The 17,035-nt window shown below is 35.3% G+C and overlaps 1 protein-coding gene across 1 annotated transcript in view; it reads right to left on the bottom strand.

Moving 5' to 3' along the window:
- The window catches only part of ADAMTS19 (ADAM metallopeptidase with thrombospondin type 1 motif 19), a 130,176-nt gene that overhangs the window by 69,385 nt on the left and 43,756 nt on the right, over window positions 1-17,035 (bottom strand). The window contains exon 7 of the mRNA XM_058043872.1: window positions 16,274-16,317. Within this exon, the coding sequence (XP_057899855.1) occupies window positions 16,274-16,317 (44 nt within the window). The remainder of the gene's footprint in view (window positions 1-16,273; window positions 16,318-17,035) is intronic.

The raw sequence follows: 17,035 nt of genomic DNA, 5'->3' as shown, positions 1-17,035 counted from the left end.
AAGAGAAAACTGAGAGGAGATCTTACTAGTGAATATAAATATGCCAAAGGCAGGTGCCAAGAGGATGGTGGCAGACTCTGTTCCATGGTGCCCATGACAGGACAAGTAGCAATGGCCATAACTAAAACACAAGAAATTCCATCTCAACATGAGAAAAAATTTCTTTACATTGAGGCAGTCAGAGCACAGGAACAGGCTGCCCAGGGAGGTCATGGAGTCTCTCTCTTGCAAGACATTCAAACCCACCTGGACATTTCATTTTTTCATCAGCTCTAGGTGAACTTGCTTTTGCAGGGGGATTCGACTGGATGATCTCCAGAAGTCCCTTGCAACCCTAACAATTCTGAAATTTTCAGAGAACCAGCCCTTACCATTCTCTGATCTCTTTCCTCAGCGGCAGCAATGCCCATGACTTCACACATACAGGCTGAAGACTAGTAGTTTTCTTAATATGCATTACCTTGTCTACACTTCATCTTCTTTTTCACTTCCTTTTCAGTATCTTGATGTCTGTAAACAATTCTTTTTGTCAGTTTTTTTTACTGAACTATCCAGAATGCTTCAAACCATATGAAAGCATATGCAGGCTACTACTTCCAAACAGTTTATGAAGCAAGGCATCTCTGAACTCAAGGATATTTTCTTCTAGTGTAAAAACTGACAAGTAATTCCCATGTCATCTTTTTTTTTTCATGTATAAGCCACATATAAGAATTTCTTAAAAATTTAAAGGAAAATATTTAACACCATAACAGACTGTCACTGAGTACAGTCAGTATACTTTTAAAATATTTTAATTACCCCCCCCTTTTTTTTAAGGCAACATCATCAAGTGGAAAACTTGTCCATGAAAGTATGCATGAACAGGAAAAGACACAGATGGAAAAGAAAACTGCATAGCGTTAAAAGAAAAGCTGAAAGTCATAAATTTGAGAAAGTTACAACTTCCTTATCTCCTCATTTCACCTTCCTTCTGTAATCTAGAAAGAGAAAAAAACCCAACTTGAATAGATTAATATAATTAGTATTAAAGAGGTCCTAAATGATTCTACTCAGAAGAAAATATGAAAAATTGGATATGAAGTTTTATGCCATAAAAATTTTCTTTGCTTCATATTTTGTCATACTATGAACATGAAAGAAAAACCAAATGTAACCTTTCTAAGAAGTAACTCAATCTTCTAAGAAATTGAAACAGTTTACTTTAACTTTCTCATTGCATAATTTTCATGAGCAACTTCTCTAAGTGTTTGTTTTACATGGCATAGAAAATTAATAAGAATCTTGATCTAAATTTATAAATTAAGCATTTGGACAGAAGTAGAAATGTCTATTTTAGGACTTACACAATAAAGACTTTCAGTTCCTAAAGTACCTGGGTAAATTATAAGAGTGCTGTATGAAACTTTCATGGAATTCCTGTATACAATCAAATAAGATGTGACTTTGAAGACACCCCACTTAATTTGGCAACAAAACTGAATGAGGCTCACCTAGTAAAGGGAAAGTTTGTTCCTTAAAGAGCCAGCAACAGGTTGCAATCTTAGCACAAGAACAGCTATCACCAAACACATGCATAAATAAGTTAATCTTGAGGATATGGTTTTCACTGATGCATTGGATAGGGATGACAGATACACAGCTTACTTTGAATGATCATCACACGCCCCAGATAATGAGTTTGGGCCTGCTTCCTACCATAAAACTGTTTATGTACACCGACAAAAGCCTTTGTTACTCTGCGAAATGGTGAGATGGATGACAGTGAACACTGCAGTATACCACAGGAAGTAATTTTAACAATTCAAACTTGCTTTCTGTTTTACAACTTGTTCTACAGTTCCATCTTCTTTAAAGGTGGGCAACGTGACAATGTTGCTTGGCAGTCTTTCAGGCTTTCCCACACAGACCCTAAGGAAAGACTGCTATAAACGGACCACCATGACCAGGAAATACACAAACCAAATAATACACTTCCCTTTTTCTTCTTTACCTTTGTGACTGCATGCACCACTAATCCAGACTGACACCTACACTTGTGTAGTGCTACAAGATGCACATGCTGTGAAGGCTGTATCTTATTCATTTGACCATCTCTACGCTTCTGAGCACATACATATATTCACTTTTCTTTTTCTTCTCTTCTGGTCTTTATTTAGTTTATCTTTCATTTTTCTTTTTCAAACCTGTTTTTCTTGAATAAACCCGTTTATTAAAAAAATAAAATTACCTTTTGATTTCTGGTCAGGAAACCCCTAAAAGAGGTGTGGTGGCAAGGGTGATGTACTTACGAAGCTGAGCAAAGAATGCAGGGAATGACTGATCACAGCTGCTGCAAAGAAAACTGAACCCAAGAGGGACTGGAGAGCTACTTTTAGATAAATGCTTATATCAGTCCAGTGGATTAACTGTTTGTGGAAATGTTTATGCCTGAGTTAATCAAAAGAGTGTAAACAGCTTCTTGAGTTAGCCAGCCCAGCAAGGGGTAAGTGCATATGTAGCTCAGCTCAAAAGAGAGTACAAAAACTGAATAACTGACAAAATGAACTTTGAACAGAGCAGTGGGCTTGAGCAGGCTTTTACACACATATTCCTTCCCAGCCCCGGGGGATGCTCAGCATCATGACAGGGAGCATATGAGGGCCAATAGTGAGAATGAGATTTGTACTGTGAACCCACAGTGCATTGCAATGGCTGCACAATGGCTTGCATTGCTTTCAGTATACTGCCATATCATTTTCTGCTAAATCAAAATCCTACACAATATCAAATGTCCTCAGGTAAGTACACTTAGTTTTAAACATTAAACCCTCCTCGTGTGGAATATCTAATGGAATGTGGTCATAGAATTCTGACCCTCATGAATTCAGAATACCCACAGAGGGTACTCTTTCAAAGATAAAAGAAAAATTAATACTGTTCTATACAGCATCCATACAGAACTAGCCTTTTCTAAAACATATTCTCTTCCTTGCTGTTTTCAGCTTGAGTCAAGTGCTGTTCAGTTGCTGGAAACTAATATTAGAGCATGTAGTAGCTCTTGAAACTATCAGAAAGCAAGTGGAACCACTGTGAACATCTGGAATATGTAAGTGGTTATCTTTGCTTAATAGTGCCACAGAAAAACTTGATAGAGGAGGTCTTGAAAGTGAAAATTCTCTCTGAAGTTCTTTAAGAGACAAATTATTCCTCAGATCATTTAAAAATAAATTTCCCATGTTAAAAACAGATAACAGGAAAAAAGTATTATGAAACCCGCATTTTTCTTTCTAGAACACTTTTTTACAAATAAAACACCTGATACACGGGAGCAAATCCTTCATTCTTAAACAGCCTGATTAGTGTTGGATGATTAATATCTGGTATTTGTCCATTCAAAAATAGAAGGCACATATTTACTAGGACAAGTATTTAAAAAGAGTTAACTTAAAGAAAAAGAGAGAACAAGTTCATTTTCTAGCCGAGTATAATTGTATTTTGGAGTACAATTATAGTCCAATATTTTGGAGGCTTGTAAACTGAAGTTTCTCCCAGGATATGACTGTAAAAGGGGAAGTAGGAACAAAAGTTTCTAGTGTAAATTCAAAGCAACATAACTGTGCCAAAAAAGACAAGTGAAATTTTTGTCTAGAATATCACAGTATAGGAAATCACAGTATGAATACCTGCTACTACTAAGAAAGAGAAACAGACCTCATTTGATGAAGACAACTCTTCCTAATAAATTGTTACAGCTTTTGTCTCAGATGCTTTCTTGCTGCTGCCAGTTTTTAAGTTACCTTTTTTTTTAAATTTAATCACTATTTAAACATATTTTTTATAAAAATAACACACAGAAAGGCTTGGTCAATTAAAAAATATATTAAATGTCTGGAATACATGAAAACACCCCAACATTTTCTTTTAAAATATATTTTTTTAAGGCCTTATCATTTGATGTCATGGGCCCTGGCTTAAGGAAATAAGAAGCACAGCGCACAGAAACAGCATGTTGATTAAATGCTGATGTAAGTGTAAGTTTTAGAAATCCAGGGAACCATGCAGGGGCTTTAAAAGTTACCCTAGTTTCCAAGATCAAGGCAGACTTTGAGGCAGACTTTATTTTCTGAGGCAGACTTTATTTTCCATTTGACATAATTTCTGCAACCTTAAAAGAATTGTGCTGGCCTTAAAATTTGAGCGCATAAATCATTTTAAGATTTAATGTCCTCATTTATTTGTAAATAGAAAAAACAAAAAAGCAGAAAATACTTATTGCATTATTATTTTAATGAAAATGCTGTATGTTTACAACTCTCTCTTATCTCTGATTCTGCCTCTGAAAAAAATTTGCCTCTTCCTGTAAAAAATGTGATGATTAAATGTAGCCCTGGAACACCAGATGGTACAATTAGTTTTCCGAACTGCTTCCACTGCTGTGCAGTGTGAGTTCACTTTAACATATTTTAGACCATTATGAGTCTACAAGTTGATACACTTGGGTCAAATTATATCAGCCTCACAGAGTAAAATGCATACTGGAATAAATTAAGAATTATGTCACTCTGTCAAAGTAGTGAAAATATTCACCCAAGCGACTATCTCTCCTTTTGCCTTCCTGATATCTGGATTTCAGTTCTGACATTCATAAAGTGTGCAGCTGCTAAAGCTGCCCCCACGTTCTGTACTCTACACACAATGCAACACCTTTGAATTCACCTCCCGTCTCATTCCATCAAATCTTTTTTTCTCCTGAATATGTTCCCCAGGCTTCTGTAATATCAATACCCCATACCAGCTTGATCTACTCAAAATATATCACTGATCTTTTTCCTGGTCTTAAAAGAAATACAGACTTGATACCCTATTTAGCTGATTCTCCTGCAACTTATTTTTGGGTGCCTTCTTCCTGGAAGGTGGCTGGTACCACCCACTATGCAAGAGACCAGTGCAAAATTGCTCACATAATTTTCACCCTATAATACATTATTTACATTTATTTTTGTTCCTGCAACAAACTAAGGAAAATGAGACTGTCTTGCTTTCTTTTGTAATTCATTTTATTATACCAATGTTATGAAAATGACCTCTGTTACAGAAATATAAAATTATTCCTTGACACAGAGGGCTTTAGCACAGTAAAACATTTCCTCATTTTCTGCAACCAGAGTAATTCCTAAAACACTTCTCATGTTTTTAGGATACACTCAACTTAGGTGATAGGAAGTGATTATTTTTCTGTTACTGAGATCACACTTAAAGAAAATAGTCAGGATTTTTGTTCCCATTTTTAATTGGGTGCTCTCTTTCATGTGAGACAAGGGGCAGCTACTGGGATTGAAAAAGGTATTAGTCTGGTTTTTCTTTGACTTTTAGTATAATGTACTATTCTATTCTATGGCCAAAGCTTTTGCAGTTCATGCTATTTAAGATTTTTGTGTGAAACTGTACTTTGTTTCACTGAGAGATGCACTATAAGAAAGCGACTGCTCTTGGGGCTGTTTATAGCATAAAGTACTAGCATATATTCTAGAAAATATGAATTGAATAGCCAATTGTTCCTTTATAAAGAAAACAAGGACCAGATATAGATGCATAGCTTAGTTAGTACCTTTTGTTCAATGAGAACAAAGGAAAAGCTACCTTGAGAAGGGTCTTCCACCACATCTCTTTTTAGCTAAAATAATTTGATTTAAAATTACTATTGTTATCTGCAGATATTCAACCAGTATTTTGTCTACACTGGTATAACTAATGCTATGTTGTTTCATGCTGTACTATCACACATGATGACGGCATTTATGCTGCCTCAGTAAGAATCAGTGTTAACTGACTGATGGCACAATCTGATCAGTTTCTTCAAGTCCATGTCTCAATGCTCTCGCAAACTGTTTTCACTTCATAAATTCCTGGAGTTTGCTGGGATGATTCTCAGAAAGTTTGATTTCAATGAAAGCAAGCTGAGTAGACTGAGTGTCTACCCAGGTCATTCTTCTCCCAGGGTACCCATTATAACCCAAAATAACCTTTGCAAAGTCTGCAACATGCAAGGTAATTGAGAACTAGAATGCAGCATTAGCCTCTGCTTGAGCAATCAGAGTAAAAGGAAGACTTACTTGATGTTTTATTCAGTGTAGGGTACAATCACCCTGGTAAAAATCTTCAGTATAGACTAAAAACTTCAGTATAGACTCAAAACAAACTACAAAAACAAAACAAAACAAAACAAAACCAAAAAATAACCAAAAAACCTTGTTGCCACTTAAATGCTACAAAAGGGAGCTATGAAACAGATTCAAACTGAAAGTCTTCCCAAAGACATTCTAGTGAAGAGAGAGACTCGGCTGTTTCCCTCTGTTCTATTCTGCTGATGTTTGTGGAGCACTTTTCCTTGTGTTTTGACAAGCTAGATGCAGTTGAATAGATCATCTGCAGTACTCCCCACAAATATGGAGCTCTTTTTGTCTCCTCCTCAGTTAAAGGACTCATGTACCACTGACTTCCAATCTCACTCTTCAAATAGATGTGGTTTTTACAATCTAACTCCATTACATTGCTTTTTTTCCTCACCATTATATAGTTACAGGATGCAGAAACTGATGCATTAGTTGCAAGGAGCTACTTGCACTCTGAAAACATTGTTCTGAAAACATTTCCACTAAAAAACACTAGGATTCCATAGTGCACAACACTATATAAAGCTCCCTATTCATGCATTACTTTGCAAATGCTTTTTTTAAAGGGGATAAAGAAACTATACACAAGCATATCTATGGAGAGCTGAGCACAAGACTAATATGAGCAAAATGGATGCTAGCTGGAAAACAACTATATATTTTACAACCATAGATTCTGAATCCCTTTAATTTGTAATGTGTGACAGAACATTTTATTTTTTTGTTTTTTTAATTTAATTGAATGCATGATACATTAAGTAAAGAATTGTTCTTTATAAAGACTAATATAGAGTAAATACTGGTATTATAGCATACAGAGTAACTTATAATTGATGTACAATTGTTTACAGCTCCAACCACATGATTTTATAATTTTCATATTAAAAAAAGCCCATAAAAGATGAGTAGTGAAGCTGTAAAATCCAGGAGACAATGAAAGATATTTTTAAGTACTCACAGCTGCTTGGACCTGATTCAGTTTTTCAACAATTTCAGAGAATAGAGTGACACAAAACATAATTCACTCTTCAATGCATTGAGATGGTCTCTAAATCATGCATGTTTTTATCTTTTGCAATCTGATTAGCAAAAAATGGTAAATTTTCTCCTGGTGAAAAGATTGCGTAATCCTAAGTAAGCCATGCCCACTTCTGTCCTCTGCTTTGTGTCTCACTGCCCATGCCCCTTGGCATGAGCATCTCTTGTGTACCATGGCAGTATTGCTCAGAGGCTTCACTCATTTTTCACTTCTGCATCTGGCACACCACAGGAAGGATCCCCACATGAAGTTAGAAAGCACACACTGTTCATAAGACAGACACAAATTACTGAGATAATTACCTTGAAATTTCCTTCTCTTTTCTTTAACAGATAGTAAATATCCACCACATAATACATGGGATTCCTTTGTCCTTACTTTGCAGTGCCATTTTCTGATGGACACAGGAATTTTGTCTATGGACAAAATTCTGAAGTTCCAGGTTGAAATATAAATATTTTAAATCCTATTTAGTGTAATGTTAAAATTCTAACATATAGTACATCTCTCTATATTTCAAGTTCCTTTGAAAAAGGATTTTAAATACCTTAGATAAATTGAAACTAAACAGAAAACAAAATAAAATAAAAAATCGTACCTAGAGATGAACCAGCATAATCTGCTGAAAAGGAAAAAGTTTTAATGCATTTTCACAGAAAGAATATGATACCACAAAGGCCTATGGATAGTACTGAGGCATACTACACCACTCCTTACTCAAGAGCCAAATTCAGAGCTTGATCTAGATGAATCCACTCGGATTTAAATATATGTTAAGAACAATGATCCCATGTTAACTAAATGAGAAAGAGCACAACTAAATCTGAACTGGAATGTGCAACAGGAATTACATATAGGTCTAACCTAATAATATTATTTCAATACAGAAAAAAAATCATGTCTAACCTCAGAGATATTTCAAGACAGACACTATCTGGAAAAGTTTATTTCTTTAGTGACTGAGGAATGATTGCACCTTTAATACTATCTTAACAACAGTGCATTTATTTTTTATTTAGAACTATTATACAAATAAACAGCTATTATACAAATAAATAGTACCAAAGGCAACCATCCACACCAACACTATCAACAAATACACAATTTTATCCTGCACATCAAATGAGCAACACGTTTCAGCCTCAAATACCCCTTTAAATAGAACATCCAGAGGCTAATGGAAGTTCCATACAGAATGTCATAGATTTTCTCAGCTCTATCTAACATTTAAATAGACTTCATTTTAAAGATCTGAAACTATTTGTAGACATGAAAATTAACCTTCCCATCCTCCTAAACACACTCAAAGGCCCTACTGCTTCCTAAGACAGACTGTTAACACATACTTAGCAAGAAAGCAGTAAGTGACCTCTGTACTATAATCTGAAAAGCAAAACAGAAAATACCTTTTTTCTATTACTTTCAGCTCTCTAAATACATTGGTTAACTGCTTCAAAGTAAAATAACATAAAAGAAAGAAAACAAAGGAGTTGCCTGCATCAAGTCCTTGATCAATCATTTAATGAAGACTTTTTTTTTTTTAAGTACTGTAAGGGTCACTAATTAAAAGCTCAGTGATTATGAAATTGCAATCAAGAGTCCATTCAGACAGATTCATTCTCTGTCACCCTACTGCTGTTGAGATTAATTAAGCTTTAAACACTTTAAATAAAGCACTGGAAAATGAAACAAGCTGATGTGTTGTAACCCAGTAATTTTGTGTCTGAAGTTACAACATTGCTTGAAAACAAAAGTTTGCATATCCTTATGTGAAAACCTATCTCTCTGGTCTCACTGGAGTCTTGTCATATTCTGACTCAGTAAGACAAAAGGCAAGGTAAGATAGAACAAGCATCTTAAGAGTTTTGCTCTTCATTAAACATGAAGTTTAATACTTTTTTGAACTGAATTTAATATAAAAGAATAAAGTTGAGGATTGTAACAGCAACGTCTGGATATAATGACTGAGCACATGTAGTACAGTCAGTATTCTACATTCCTGAGAAACTGCACCAAGCATGCATAATTCATTTGATGTTTTATGACATATGAGTTAAATTCTATTTACTTATTTTGCTTCGATTTTTCACATTTTTTATTGGAATTCAGAATAAATTAGACCTGCTTTGCCATACTTACAGACATGTAACTCACCAACAAAACCAAATTTTATTCTGTAGGCTGTAGAAGTCAAAATTTTCCAATTATTTTTTTAAAATCTTGTGTATTAAAGGTACTTATGTACTAGATACACTGGACTATCGTATGGATATCGCTTCCTAGAGAACTTATGCATTTCTGCAGAAGAAAATGCATAAGTTCAGTGTTCAGAAGTCACATGCGAATAATGAAGCTACTGAGGCATCTGCAGGTACTGACTACACATCTGAGCTACGGTCCTTTTCTTTTAGAAGAAACAGAAGTCCAGGAATTAAAATTGAGTGAGATCACTTCGTCTAGCTTTTCTATAAAAGCACTTATAAGATGCCCCTGCTCTCACTTTATGAGGTGCTCCTCTCTATGTAAATATGTGAGCTACTATGATTTTGCTAGAAAAGAGAATGTTGCATGAATGCAAAACCGTATGCATTGTAAAGGTTATGTGAACCTTAAGATTAGATTAGACATTGGAAATCTCTACAGGAAATCTTCTGCAGATTAAATTGTGAGCTCAGTTCTCTGAATGTCAGCTATCTTACTGAAAAAAATATCTTCCCTTTACATAAGATACATTCTTAGAGTTTCTATTGTTCAGTGGGACAAATCAATTCGAAGAGCAAAACTCAGAGCTTAAAATGCTTTTGCTGTTTTTGCAAATTTTGTCTAGCATCAAAGAGATATGTCAGAGAACATTTAAGACCTAGGAAATTTAACAGACTGCAGTTATGCCTTTGCTGGGAGAAACTTGCTGTAATTGTTTCTCATCATCCAATCTGTCATTCAATTGCCCTCCTCCCACTCTGAATTCCCCATGGCACCACGAACAGTAACAACCATAACAAAACCAAGCAAATTAATTACACTGGTGATGAATATCTGAAAAAACTGCTGGTGTACATCTCTATGTACAGGTAACCTTAGTCAATAGAATTTTAAAATGGTATATACTCATAGAATATTCAGTTACTTAAAACGTAACACCTTTCACGAGTATCCAGCTAGACTGTGAGCAATGCTGAAATGTTAAAAAACCTAGATGTTGCAAAAATATTACAAGCCTCATTTTTCTATCCTTAACTGATTTCATCCTCTAAACATTCTTCCTGCACTTCTATCTGCAAGACTGACTGTACTCTGCTATGTACAGAACAGTACCTATACATAGGTTCTATATTACATCCTACATGGTAGTACTCGTGGCCCACATCCCAGTCTCAGCATTACCTGTCTTGTGGAAACACCCGTTTCCAAAAAGGCACATCAACTTTAGGACATACCATAAATGGGAGGCCCTGGGATTTTTGGATTCCTATGTGCCTTGACTGATTAGAAACCTTCCTATACCCCCACAAGCGACAACACCTAAATAACCCACAATATTGATTTATAACTGCTGCAAGATGTTTCTTTGATAACTGACTCAACAAAAGAGAAGTAACAAGCAAAAAACAAAGAGTAACAAAGACTAACCTTGCCAGCATGGTTTATGTCACAAGGGCTCCTGTTCTGCAGCCCACAGGTACTTGAACTAGGTCTGAATCAGCAGCACTGAGTGCCCAGGGGAGTCCAGCACACAGCTCAGCATGAGGAGGTTCACTGCAATTCCCAACAAAGTGCTACCAGCTAGTTAGGCTGAGGGCAGCTGCGCCAGACTACAACAGAGCAGAAGTCTGGATAAGAGGAGGGAAGCCAGATGAATGGATTCAGGTGAGGAAGTACAGGGAAACAGACTTCTTTAGTTTACTTCAGCTGGGCTGCTGCATGTGTTCTCTGCAACTTCTTTGGCTGCTTGTTCATTGGTAACCAGCCCTAAGCATTCGTCTTCAGTATTTCCAGCATTAACCACTGGACATGGATAGTCTGCCCAATTCCCTATTTCTGTCATATCTCTTAATGCATAGGGCTGGTCTAAACCTTTGTCCCTAGGGTAAAAGTTTGGAGGAAAACTCCAAGCTCTTCATATTAAAGATCGATAGCTTTCATATTAGGAAAGAAAAGTAAATAAATCTATCTTTGGTACTTTTCTAAGTTGGATGGAAAATATGTTCTTTCATTTCATTTTGGTTTAGGTCTTTATTGTGTAGATGTTTGTCTGATTCCTTATCAATTATGATTTGTACCCACACCATTGAGTTCCTCTGCTCCAGAACAAAAACCTGATGGTGCCTTAATTTTCTGCCTTTTTTTTTTATCTACAACACTACATGTTACCAAACTTAGAAAATTTTAATATGCTGTATTTATGCCCAAAAACAATCTGACAAGTTTTTAGAGGAACTCTGTTTAGAGATTACATTTTATTGGAAAAATCCTTTTTAACAAACAGTTTAGATAGAATCACATTTTTATAGCTGTTGCTTTAACTGAAAATGTCTAAAAAAATAAATGATCAAAAATTAAGGAATCACTGCCTGAGTTTCAGCAGATTAACAGGGCCCCAAACTGATGCCAATACAAGACACGCATCATTTTAGAATATTTCCATGCCTGTGACACTGCGTTCAAAGAACACTAGTACAGTGTTTCCACAGAAGACATTAGGTAGCAGCAAACAACAAATCTAATCCAAAAGAAATACGACTCACAGAGTCACTGTCTTGGTTGCTGAAGCGGAAATGTAGACAAGAGGAAGTGAAATTAAAATGTGCTTATACTTGCTTCAAGAAATAGTCTTTCTGTGTTTACTTGTAAGCCTACTTGTTGAGAAAACATCTGTTGAGATATCTGTTTTCAGTGAGAAAATATCTCTTTACTTTCCTCTTAAAGGGAGGAAATATCACTTTATTTTCCTCTCTTTTGCAATATCCCAATAACAATTTTCCCAATGAATAATTGCTCGTCTGAATTACTTCAATAAAGTAATACCAGATGAGTCACACACAAGAACAGTATAGCATGTGCAATCTCCAGTTTGCATTTTGTGCTGATTCTATTGCAATGCACTTCTCTGGAAACCAACAATTAAATTAAATTTTTTTAGAAATTCACTGGGATGTCTACACTAATAATTTTACCTGTCATCAGCCCAAGAAAAAGAACAACATTCCAATTCACCAAAAATTCAAAAGGCAGCTTCCTCCAACTAAGTTAACAAAACTTGCATGTAGGAGAAACTACTATGATCCCAAACCCCAGTTGTCTTCTGGGGGAAAAGTACCTTGGACAATCACATATCTAACACAATCTTTTCATTAGCTAAATTTAATTTCATTTTTATACAAACATCTTGATATTTTCCACCCTCAGAGAAATCCTCTGTTGTAATCATAGGATGTCCATGGTGATCATACTGAAAATAAGGTCAGAAACCTCTCTTTAAACTATAGAAAAATTGTGAGAATCAAGGGAGCAGTATGATATGAACACTTCTGTGCAGGAATAAGGGAGAGAAATGAAGCAGAGATAAGGGAGACATATAAGGGAGACAAATGAGCAGAACAGGAGGGGCAAAAAAATAAAAATGCTGCAGCCAACCAACCAATCAGAGGAAACCCAAAAACACTTGGATCTGGTCAATTTTCAGCCTAAAACAATTGCTTTGTGGTTCTCCACCCAGAATGAATTTCACAGTGGCTGCAACAATTGGCAGTGCTGAAATCCGAATAGCTTTGCAGAAATCAATTGACCTGGGCTGACTGATACCACATGAGAGTCTAGCTTAATGTTACACAGAAACATGGGAGTAGGTAAGGAAGGCAATTATCTGAGTTACTCTGGATTTACACTATGAAGTAAGAAAGTAGACCCTCAACTTCCTGGCTACAGCAGAGACTTCTAAACATTTCTAGCAATAGGGAAATACTTAATATTAAAATAAATACATTCTACTTCCTAAATTTCAAGACACTTCAGGGAAATCAAATTCCTGAAATCATTCCTCTCTTTCTGTCTACTTTGCAAAACTATAAAATATGAAGTATTAATGAGTTTTGGAATCATAAAATGGTTGAACAGGACCTTAGAGATCATCTAGTTCCACCGCCCCTGCTGTGAGCAGGGAAACCTTTCACTAGATCAAGTTGTTCAGGGGTGCATCCAACCTGGCCTTGAACTCCCACAACTTCTCTGGGCAACCTATTCCAGGGCTTCACCACCGTCTGGGTAAAGAATTTCTTACATATACCTAATTCACACCTGACTTCTTTCAGTTTAAAACCATTTCCCCTTGTCCTGACACTATCTGTCTGCATAAAAAACCCTTCTTCCTTCTTTTTATAAGTCCCCTTCAGGCACTGGAGGGCCACAATGAGGTCTCCCCAAAGCCTTCTCTCCTCCATGATGCTTGGTCTGCAATATAGACAGATTTCTTTTCCCTAAGAATGCAAGATTTCGACAATCAATGCAAATAATGTTTTTTATCTCTTTAGAAAAAAATCTTGTATTTTTCCACTTAAAATGGTTTTATGAAGGAATATTTAGAAGATTATCACCACACATTTTATTCAAAATCATTAATGAAATATATTTCAGTGTATTTCTAGGGAGGTTTGTCATATGGTTTTGATTTTGAGTAAACATTTTTTTCCGGTTAACAGAAAAATTATATCTTTAAACCATTAAATCTTCATATAAATCACTGTTATTTTAAGAGACAATGAAAAAGTACTTTTTGAAGAGTAAATAAGTTCTTTACTTTCTGTAGAACAAGACCAGAAGTATAAAAAAAGTGCGCTATTTGCCACCTGAATACATGAGAATTTTGTCTATATAACAGAATACTGGTCTTTTCTCTCTCTGGCCTAAGAGGATACTCATGTCCAGTCTGAAAACTCCGAGTCTAGGCATGTAGTGACTAAACAATAAATCCAGTATTTGTCTGCTTAAAGATCACTGCTATTGTCCAACATGACGTCCCTTTCCAATATTGAGGTCTGTCCTGTACATGCTCCCTTCTCACAACTTTCACTTCTGGACTGCCTAATGTGCAATCAAGATCACAAAAGATCACTTACAAAGATCACCTTGATTGCCTCACATTCCTGTGAGGAATATTGTATTAATATTTCAGAGATAATTGCTTTATTCTTCTTTTTAGGGTAAAGAAGAGCCTGTAGTGTGCATTCTTCTGGACTTCTTGAGAGGGGGGAAGGTGAGGCAAGGTCTCACTGGGAAATTGTATAGTACATTAGCATTTCTCATTTACTGTCTTTGGCAAATTCTGTAATTTACAGCATGTGATACATCCCTGGAATGTATTGTCTCATTTTGCCTATAAACTGTCTCTTTTTGTCTATAAACTGAATATAGGAAAATATATCAAACTGCCCTTCAACTCCTTTCCAGAAACTTTTACTCATGATATAATCTAAAATCTTCTGGTTTTCCTAGGGGAAGAAAAAAGTCAGGGTAGATACCAAAATGAAACAACCTTCCACATGTACTTTCAACAATTTGGCACTATAACCCTGTTAGCCTTTAAATAATTTACGTAATATATCCCTGGTATTAACTTTAAAAATCCTCTTCAAGAGGAATGTGCAAAGTTTTTCAACCCTCTTCCTTAGATGAGCTCCAGAATGATGGTAGACAAGACCCTCAGAAAATCATCTTCTAAACAGTGAGCATGAACCCACAGTACTGTAACTATTTATGGAAAAAGGAAGCCCTACATTTATGGCAAGGCACTATATTCATCTGGGGAAATAATGACTGAAATTTAAAAAATAAATGATGAAACATTGGGAAAACAATTACCTTTGCTTTTGCTGCACAATTGTACCTATATGGAAAGGACTATACATACAAACTGTGGTTCAGTTCCTGAAGAAACCACCAAACAATAACCCAGAGAATGGCAAATTCCACAATAGCCAATCCACAATATGCCAGATCATTCAGTCAATGTCTACTTCATTTTGTTTATCAATATTAAGACAATATTAAATTTAAATTTTTTACTTCCTGTGCTCTTAACAATTAATAGACTGCCACATTTTCAAGTTTCATCCCAGCTTGTTCACCACAGACCTGTCAATTACTGATACTTGAGTGAGTTTAATTTTATCCAATTTAAAATTCTACCGACAAATTCAGAGACAAATAGCTCTCCTACTACCTCCAAGCTTCAGCCAAAGAAAAAACATTGTTCAGGAAAAATCCTTGAATATATTCACTTCAATTCTGAAATTCAGGAAGCAGCCTATCCTGATTTAGATACACTTGGAAGTACTCCAGATTTAAATTTCAGTTTAAATCAACATAAAATGATGAAGACTTCTTGTCACATTGCTTCCTCTTTCAGTTGGAAGCAAACTTTTTTGCACAAATAAGTCAAAAATAAATGCCTCATACAGAATTCATCTAAGACCAATACACCAATTAGTGAAAGAACACTATGAACTCTTAATCATTTACTGCTGTGAAAGACATTACATTCTTATTTATAAGGCTTTTTTCTTGGTAGCCATCCCACAGATAAACTCACATACACTTGGGAGACAGCAGTAAAAGAAAAAAGAACAGCAAGTGGTGAGGTAATATAGTTTACATAAGAATTCTCCTCAAACCTTTGCAACTGAAATGAAACAGAAAAAAAACCATAAACCCAAAAATTTATAAAAATATTCAAACCAAAGATAAATCCATTCAATAAAAAAGAATCATAAACACAATTTCTTAGCTTCATATTCAAAATTAAAAATCTTTAATAATAAAACAATTTTCTATCAGTCAGTGAAACTAAAAAGTTTTAAAGTTTGATCTATAAAAGAGATAGAAATATTATACTAAAACACTTATTGTGCCAGAAGCATACACCAATCTAACAGTATTATTAGCATTTAAGATGTACTTTGAATTTTAGCTAGTTACTTATTTCTATCACTGATTTTGCTGTCTTCTTTTAGCTTCACATTTCTACCTACATAAAACTAATTTTATTATGTAGCTTATACACAGTCTCTTGTGTTTATTTACTTACCAACAGTATCACATGGTTCATCCTTATGTACACAGAAATCCTTCCTAGAATTGGGGGTGAAAGAAAAAATGTTAAGCAAGTCAAGCTGTTAGTTGTTAACAACGGTGTAACCTATTTAGAAACATTTTTTACGGCTCAATGAATAAATACAGAACACCATTATCTCAACAAAGCACAAGGGGAAGCAAAGGCCGGGATTACACAGAGCACTTAAACTCCAGCTTATTCTCAGAGCACGTTTAAGAATAGTCAGGTGACAAAACATGTACTGTATATTCAAATTGCATTGCACCTTATTTCTATGTTCTGCTGGGTTTTGTCTGTTTTTTTTTTTCTTTTTCTGTTAAGTATCTTGAAAAGTAACAAGTCTAAAGCTAGTCTTCCTATCATTCAAATGAAGATACTTCCAGTGATTTACATAAGGTACAAAAGCAGCATTTAGATCCGTAATAGAGTCAGAAAATTTTTATTCTATCAAGTTAATGGTTAAAATCACTAATAGGAATATGTCAGGAAGCATTTCTGCTAGGGCATCCCCTTATAGTAGTGGAAAACTTATAAAAATTAACTACCCTATCTCCAACATGTATTTTAGTCCATCATAGGTCTCTAAATAAGACTGTTCTAGTGAATAAAGGAGAATAAATATTTCAACTGTGTCTTAAACATCTGCTTGGGATTCTTTTGATTTCACACGTATTTTACTTCTTGGAGACATGAAACGTTATTAAAAGAGCAAAGGGAAAACTGCTTTTTACTGGA

Source organism: Melospiza georgiana, chromosome Z, assembly GCF_028018845.1.
Source record: "Melospiza georgiana isolate bMelGeo1 chromosome Z, bMelGeo1.pri, whole genome shotgun sequence".
Taxonomy (NCBI): domain Eukaryota; kingdom Metazoa; phylum Chordata; class Aves; order Passeriformes; family Passerellidae; genus Melospiza; species Melospiza georgiana.
The sequence above is the reverse complement of the archived record's forward strand: the minus strand, read 5'-3'. Positions and strand labels throughout refer to the sequence as shown.